This window comes from Choristoneura fumiferana, chromosome 13 (assembly GCF_025370935.1).
Source record: "Choristoneura fumiferana chromosome 13, NRCan_CFum_1, whole genome shotgun sequence".
NCBI classification, from domain to species: domain Eukaryota; kingdom Metazoa; phylum Arthropoda; class Insecta; order Lepidoptera; family Tortricidae; genus Choristoneura; species Choristoneura fumiferana.
Genome location: NC_133484.1, coordinates 4,740,670 through 4,749,042, shown reverse-complemented (window position 1 = coordinate 4,749,042; position 8,373 = coordinate 4,740,670). Strand labels below are relative to the sequence as shown.

The window sequence follows — 8,373 nt, the reverse complement described above, 5'->3', positions numbered from 1 at the left end:
CGCGTCGAGAGATGTACGGGGACCCTTACACTAATCCAAGCTTAATTTTCACTACGAAAAGTCCAAATGTGTTCTCGACAGTTATTATTATAAATGTATACATATTTTTGTCACTATGAAATAAAGTGAGAAGATCAAATAAATAAGCAACCTGAGATATTTATGCATAGGAAATTCATGTCTAGATTCCTGTCCAGCGGTGCTTAGGGTTATAGCACGCAGCACGGATTGCTGGTTTTCTGTGCATCCATGTCTCAGTTTGTATTTTCGTATGAGAAGATCAAGTGATCAGCTACTTTTGACGTTGACTGTACAGTGCCCGAACTTAGGCCTTGCTACGGGAACAATTTGAAAGCAAATAATCAAAAATACTAGCGCCATCGTAATATTTCGCTTTCGAATATTTTTGATTTATATACATATATTTTAACGTTCGCTTACCTCCCTTATCAAAATAAACTACTAAAAACTAAAGCCTGTGCTTGCCCTTGTAGTCAGTTAATTATTGACCGAGCGGGTGCGAAGGGTCTTTGTTTCAGCTTGAGCATAAATACTTTCGAATCTTTGTCTGGTAGAAGTACGTTGGTTCTCCTCTAACGGGCGGTTTCAGACTAGCGTTTTATTACGCGCGTATAAGCTCGTTTTAAAAAGCGTGTACGCGCGCACCGGTGCGGTTTTGTTTTCTTCGAGCGTTAACTTGATGCGCATAATAATAAGCTCGTATAAGCGCGAGCGAGGACATATCCTTTAGATCAAACACGAGCAATCACGCAGGAATGAGCGCGTACACGCGTGTTCGATTGAATGTAGAGCGCGTGTAAGCGCGTATGCCAAAAACGAGCGTATACGCGCAGAAAAAAAACGCTAGTCTGAAAGCCCTACAAATCTCATTTATCAACGTTTTTTTTTTGGAAGTTTTCGAAATAGTGGAGCCGTGCGAGTTAACCTGTTCGAAATTTAATATTTCTGAGATGACTATTGGCATTCAGATACTAGGATTGGTTTAAATATAAGATAGGTACATCGTATTATTTCTAATTCTTCGTACACATTTTGGTAGTTTGTTTTGTTAAGGGTTTAAATACATTGGAAATTTCGACACTAGTTTTGTCTAGCTACCAAAACGGTAAGCACAAACCGCCGCAACTCGGTTTGTCGCTATCTATCCCGTTTTGTAACCAGCTGACCAACAATCCATACCTAAATGGCTCTAGTTTGGAATGGAGAACAAAACACATTAAGCTACGTTTATCACTAAAAGCTAGTCACAGCAACTTATGCTTGCCGCTTCAGTTAGCTAAATAATTGCAATCTTGAACCAAGCAAATAGGTGATTATCACTTTGTCTAAAAAGCAGCTGGTCTAAGTAGCAATTGCTTTAGACCACTTGGTCTTACAATAAGAAGCAACTGGTCAAAGTAGCAAGTGGTTGGCGGTAGTTCCCCGAATGTCTACTCTGTCTCCGTTCATCTATTTCCAGGTTCGTAAATTTTAATTATATCAGCCAATGTCCGCTTAGCGGAGCTCCTATTCCGCGCGGCTAAGGCGCTTCGTTTCTTGACGCAATTCTAACCTAACCTACGTTTTGTTAAGTTGTCACAACCATGTTAGGATCAGTTGCTACTTAGACCAGTTGCTTCTTAGATAATTTGCTACTTAGATCAGCTGCTTTTTAGACAATGTGATACTAACACAAGCAAATTCCTCTATATTTTGATACAAAGCCCGAACTATCGTCAACATGCTACTTATCAAAACCTTATTGCTTAAATATTGGGCTGACTTTTCGTTAACAGCTAATAGCTAAAGCTTCATTAAAATTTGAACATCTTACAATTTCCAACACTTTGTACTAGATAGCGACGAGTACATACAAAAATAACAGCGATTACACGACCGTTCCGAACAAAAGGCTCTAACTACCTTGAACGTATAGAACGATTAGCAACTTTATATTATAAGCAGCAAGGATAAATTACAATCACACAATTTTGTTCCAAACGGCCGTATACTCGGGGCTCGAGCGTACTCCCAACCAAACATCACGCGAGAATTCAAATGCACGTCATCCCTTTCACGCATACGGTAAACAACTTATAAGAGAAAGGGAGATCGAGCGTACTCGTGTGGGGGGAGTTGGAATAGACACTATGATTAACTCGATCCCTCACAATATAGAGGAGGGTAGTATGAAAATATAGATTTGTACATTTTCTATTCCTACTCTGACCTCTGCTTATCACGGTTATTGTATGGCCGGTGCACTAGCATTTGGTAACTTAGCAACAATAGAAGAGCCTAGTAAAATGGTCACAGATAAACTAACGAGATACAGACTCAGCCAGCGTGTAACAGGGATGTAACGGATGTGGTTTTATCGGTACCGAAAGCGGAACCAGATGTTTTCAATTTAGTTTATCGGAACCAGGAACTCGAAGTTCGTGTCATGCGGTCCCTCTGACACTTATACAGCGGGGAAGCATTCGATTGTATGGAGTGACAAAGCACTGACATCATTCATCACGGTCCAAATTTACTTGCCTTGTCTTTCTCGATAGTATGTTTGTGTACATTGAGTAACAGAATTGAGCAATATAATCGGAAACATGTCGAATTATAACGTCAGTTTTGTCGTGCGTACGAAAGAGATAAATAAAGCTGTAACACCTACCATAGGCACTGCCTTTCTTGGCAAGATCATATTATGAGACCTCCATTTTAACTATTTACCTTTCGGCAGAAACTTGATGATACGGATAAGTCATCACTTATTTTATTATCATTTAATGTTGTTAACGCCGCAATGTATTGTTTTAACAGCAACACTTTAATGGCGTTATTTGTCAACAATTATGTACCAATTGGTAGAGGTTACCTAAAACTTTCGAATATAACCAATTAGACCTATACGCCTAGTTTACACGAAAAAATCATACAAGTAGCAGTACATTGCGGAGCATGGGGCTAATGAGCTATAAGAGATCGCTTTAGCACCGCAGTGTAACGCTACTTAATAATTAGTTTCCACACTGCCAGTCCCCGACCACAGACACACGCACACACCGGCAATGTCCAAGTCTTTGCACACACACATCGCTATCAGTACAGTTGAAAGTCGAACGTGGTCGAACCGTTGCGCCACGCGTGCCCGTCTTCCACTGAAGCGCGACAGAGCGGGCACGTGTGCTCTCTGTCGAACCACTCGGAGATACAAGGCTCGCAGAATATGTGCGAGCAGGACAGCCGCACCGGCGTTTTAAAGTCGTCGTGGCAGATTGAGCAGGCGTCGCCCGCGGCCAAGATTTGCTCGCTGGTCGGTTTTGTGCCGAAGTTCTGTTGGGAATTAATAAAGTTACATGAATATCATCAAAAGCTTTGGTGCCAATGACAAAACTAATAACAAAAGGAATAGAACAGAAACGTCACGCAAGCTACAAGTGCGAGATGCTTATGCGACAGTCAGTCAGTCATTAACAGTGCGCCGCACGATTCAATTGCTCAAAAAGATTATGAAGAAGAATAAATTGGCCAGATATAACCAGTATGCTTCAATAAGATTTCACTAGTGAGAGCCATACTTTAGTAAACCATGGATAAAATGGACAAAAATAGGACTTTGCGGAGATCATTGATCACAGAGCATCAAGTTACAGTTCTACAAAACTAATATCTCCCGATTTCGTTTACGAAGGTTTTCTTTCATGCAACATAATACGGTATTTGAAAACTTCTGAATTTGCCATATCTTAATATTATTATGAAAATATAGATATACAGACAGTGTTTAGTGAAGAGAAAACTTAAATCGGTTGAAAATTGGATGTATGGCGATTTTTTGAGAAATCTATACACCTGTGTCTTTCTCAAACGCTTTTCTCTATGCAGCAAGTATGGCGGTAATGGCGTGTGACGTCACATGCCAGTATGTCTTTCTCTTTCTAATCTTGAATTTCAAACCATTATAACTTTGTTTTTTGTAAAGGTAGCTTAAAAATTGTGTCTCTATTCGATAACAGGCATTGTGTAGTTTTAATTTATAAAACACATACAATATGGTCAAATACCGTATTGTTACAGGTAGTGCCACGAGATTTCAAGTGCATGATTACACACACAGCTACAAAAAGAACTGATTGCACAAAAGGAGAATGATTGAAATTAATGAGTAAATGTTAAAATACTGCTGTCATCACACGTCATGTTCATGTGTGCGTGACCTCAACTCTAGTGGCACTAGCTATACACTCACCACACTCTGCAGTATGGTCCACGTGGCATTCTTGAAGAGACGTATCCTCATGAGCAGCTCCACGAGCTTAGCCACCACGTAGACGGACAGCAGGAACATGGCCACCATCTTCTCGGAGCCCTCGTACGACTGCATCAGGTAGAACAGCCACGGCTGGATGGTCAGCAGGCTGCGGTACAGCTGAGACACTGACTCGATGAACAGGTACACTTTACCCTGGAACCAATGGGAACTGTTACATTTCATGTTAGACCCAGGGAGGTTACGGAGCTCCGATAAGTCGGAACTTCCGTTTGATATTAAACATCCGTTTCGGTTCCGGTTCAGTTATTTTTGAAACGGAAGTTATATCGGATGTCAATGCTTTGAGCGGCGTACCTACATCAAAAACATACAGAGGGCTAATTATGTAACGTCTGCCACTCGCGATCACAATCAAACATAGGCGTATATATAGGTAGAGGGGGGGGGGCGTGCTTGTCTACACCACTTCTGCGCCTCTCAAAAAGCGCCATCATATATAATTATATTCTGCACTGGAAACTCAAAAATGGCGCCCCTTGCCATCTTGCGTGTAGGTAAAGCGACCGCTCCTATTGCTCTACAGAGCCGGTTAAGTATAGTTACTTTTATGTTGACGACCGGATGGCCAAGTGATTAGAGAACCTGACTACGAAGCTTGAGGTCCCGGGTTCGATTCACGACCGGGCCAGATATTTGTATGAATACTCATGAACTCTTTTTTTTTAATTATTGGTGTCACTCTTGATGATAATAATTAGTATTTAGGCAATGTCGTTGTATAGACTGATAGCACAAATGAGGACACAAAATTTGAGGAAGAAAATTTTCAGTAAGTAGCAATTAATGTACATGTGAACAATTTTCGCCTCGAAATGTACGAAAGTACAGTACCCGACGATAAAGATTGCACATCGGTCTTCGGAAAAAGACAATGGGCTGTTCACGACGATTTCGAACACTTTTTTGATTTATTTATTGAGTGACGTTTTATATCAAATAAATACTGCACCTCTACTTTGATGAACCATACTACTAGATTCAAGGTCACAGCTCTGAAAACGGCCAGAGAATAAGAGCACAAAATAAATTTGTGCTCTTATTTCTGACAGTACGCGTCAACCAGAGCCAAAGTGCGGACGTGTTAAAATGCCACAATTTATTTATAAATTGCGGAAACAGCCACCGTAACACTAGGGTTTCTGAAGGAATATCCTTCTTTAGGTAAGTACAAGTCAGTATTTCATTTAAAGTACGTAAAATTGGCAGTTTACATTTAAAAAACAAAATAATTTATTGTTTGGCCAACCATCTTGCCAATAATCGGTGTTTCTGGAACAAAAATCGTAGAGTAGTTCTCATTTTAAAATAATTTTTTTTTATTTTTTTTGTAGATTTCCTAGTGATCCTTTTCGCTGTGCGGAATGGACATCTATTGTCGCGAGAGAAAGAGAAGAAGAACTTTACAGACCGCACAAAAATTCGACTGTATGTTCGATTCATTTTGATAATTTGACATAGTTGGAAATAGCCAAAGGCGTAGATTACGGAAAACGGCGATTCCAAATTGCAGGTAAAGTTACATAATGTTTAAACACTAAACTATACTATGTTTGACAATAATTTATCATTATCATTATCATTATTATCATTAAAATAATATAAGATTAAGTGTGGCGAGGTGAAGTGAAGCTATATTATTAAGAAGACGTAAAGCTTCAAGTTCAAGCCGTATGATATTTATAATATTGCCGTTAATTGCAGATTCTCGTGAAACAAAATACAGTGCAAGCAGCGATACGAGAATTAACCGAATCGATGACGTCAAATCTGGTAAAACATTTATGTTGTCTTTTTAACCCCTGACGCAAAAGGGGGTGTTATAAGTTTGACCGCTATGTGTGTCTGTCTGTGACACCGTACGTAGCTCTTAAACGGGTGAACGATTTGAATATGGTTTTTAATTTGAAAGCAGGTTTTTGAAGTGTTGTCAATCACCCATTTCTAATTAGTTAACTTAATTCGGTTAAGTATCTATAAGAAATTTCGTTTCATCAATATTTGTATATGTAATTTTTGTGTTATATTTCTGTGAAATAAAAAAACTGTCTGTCTTATAATAATTGCGACTCCATTATTACCCTGTTCCTAAAATAGAATGACATCTTTTTGAAAGATGCATGTTCTTTTGTTAATCGAACGTTTTTTCGCAACTACTAGAAGAAGGATAGTTCCCTCTTTTTCCTAAAGATGCAATGTACAATTTAAAGTTATGGGGTGTTTCAACAACTTTATTAAAATATATTTCTGTGAAATAAAAAACTGTCTGTCTTATAATAATTGCGACTCCATTATTACCCTGTTCCTAAAATAGAATGAATTTTTTTGAAAGATGCATTTTTTGTTAATCGAACGTTTTTCGCACTACTAGAAGAAGATAGTTCCCTCTTTTTCCTAAAGATGCCAATGTACAATTTAAAGTTATGGGGTGTTTCAACAACTTTATTATAATTATATATTTTCATCTAAATGCGTCCGTACTCTATTGCACTTGTACAACGACTGACAAACGTCACAAAGTAGTGTGTCACATAAGCGAAATTAGCCGAGTCTCTTTCCAAGACCGATGTGCAATCTTTATGGCGGGTAATGTAAAACCATGCTAAATAATTCGTGTCTTATGTAACGATCGAGAAAAAAATCGATCTATGAGACTTTAGGCTTTTTACGATCCATTACAATGAATTGACACCTCAGATGCAGCACTATTGAACAGTAACTTACTCTTTTCTGGAATGGCAGCAAGCAAGCGGGCATCATGGTGATAAGTATCTTCACGTTAACGGTGATGATTTCACCATGAGGTCTGTGAGTACGACAGCCACAGCAGCTCCACACGTCGATGGGATCCGTGTAGCCGGGAACATGATGATGTTTGGCAGGAGCTTGCCTCACCAAAGACATAGTGGACCGCCACTATGAAGCCGGTGGTCCAGAGTACTCGAAGCCTAACTGACAATGCTTCTGTTCATTGTGCAGCATGCTCTCTAGAAATTAAATAAAGTGTCACTTGATGATAGGAAAAGGGTTTAGCAGGCTTAGGAAGGACACGTGGCCTGTGGGGAATAGTTGAATTGGTAAATGACAATTGTTTGTCGCCTTTCAACTAGTAATCACTCCAACTTTCAGCCCTATATCTTGAACTGTCACAGAGATAATGTCAAAAATGTATTTTTTAAATTTCTTTCAAACTCGGTTTTCTCGTAATCCATAGCAGCCATAGCTTCGCAGGTGTAGACCTTGTGCAAGGTCCGCCCGGATTGCTACACCATCTTGCTCGCTATCCTGCTGTGAAGCAGCAGTGCTTGCACTGTTGGGTTCGGAGTGGAGAGTAAGACAGCCAGTGAAATTGCACTGAGGTATCCATCTTAGGGGTCTAGGTTGGCAGCATCTGCAATCCCCTGGGTTGCAGATGTTTATGGGCAGTGGTGATCTCTTACATCAGGAGACCGGACTTGCTCGTTTGCCATCCAGTGAACAAAAAAAAAGTTGAAATTTTGGACAGTTGTTCTTAACACAAACTCAATGAAGACGCGATATAAACATTTCGGGAATTCCAAGGAATTTGTAAAATTCCAGAATTTCAATTGTAACTACCAGATCGAATAGTTACCGTACCGATATAAGGGTTAAACTCTAGTATTTTAATAATCCTACTAATATTATATGCGAAAGTTTGTGAGTATGTTTGTTACTCCTTTACGCTAAAACGCTGGACGGATTTGGATGAAATTTGATATGTAAATAATGGACGTCTGGATTAACATATAGGCAATTTTTTATTCTGATATTTCCACACACTACAATATACCATGTTTATGTTGAACCATTCCACATTTCTTTCAGTCTTTAAAAACTCAGAGTAAAAATAAAATAAAACAATGTGGTTATTTGAATGTAGTTATTTAGAGCAAGGTTAGCCAACCCAGAACCGCAGGCCACAAATTAGTCAAGGCATTTGAATTTTGTCCCGCCTACAAGTTGGTCAGCCAGCTGGCTAATACCATGACTAATTTTTGTAGTTGCCTCAGAAAGTAGTGGCA

General features: G+C 39.3%; 1 protein-coding gene across 1 annotated transcript; it reads right to left on the bottom strand.

Annotated features, from left to right (window-relative positions):
• Positions 1-275: 275 nt before the first annotated feature.
• LOC141434461 (E3 ubiquitin-protein ligase RNFT2-like) lies at positions 276-8,160 on the bottom strand. The gene is given in 6 exon segments (XM_074096881.1): positions 276-3,333; positions 4,250-4,465; positions 7,055-7,122; positions 7,125-7,223; positions 7,226-7,294; positions 8,142-8,160. Coding segments are annotated over 6 exon segments (705 nt in total). The 3' UTR covers positions 276-3,099.
• Positions 8,161-8,373: the final 213 nt, after the last annotated feature.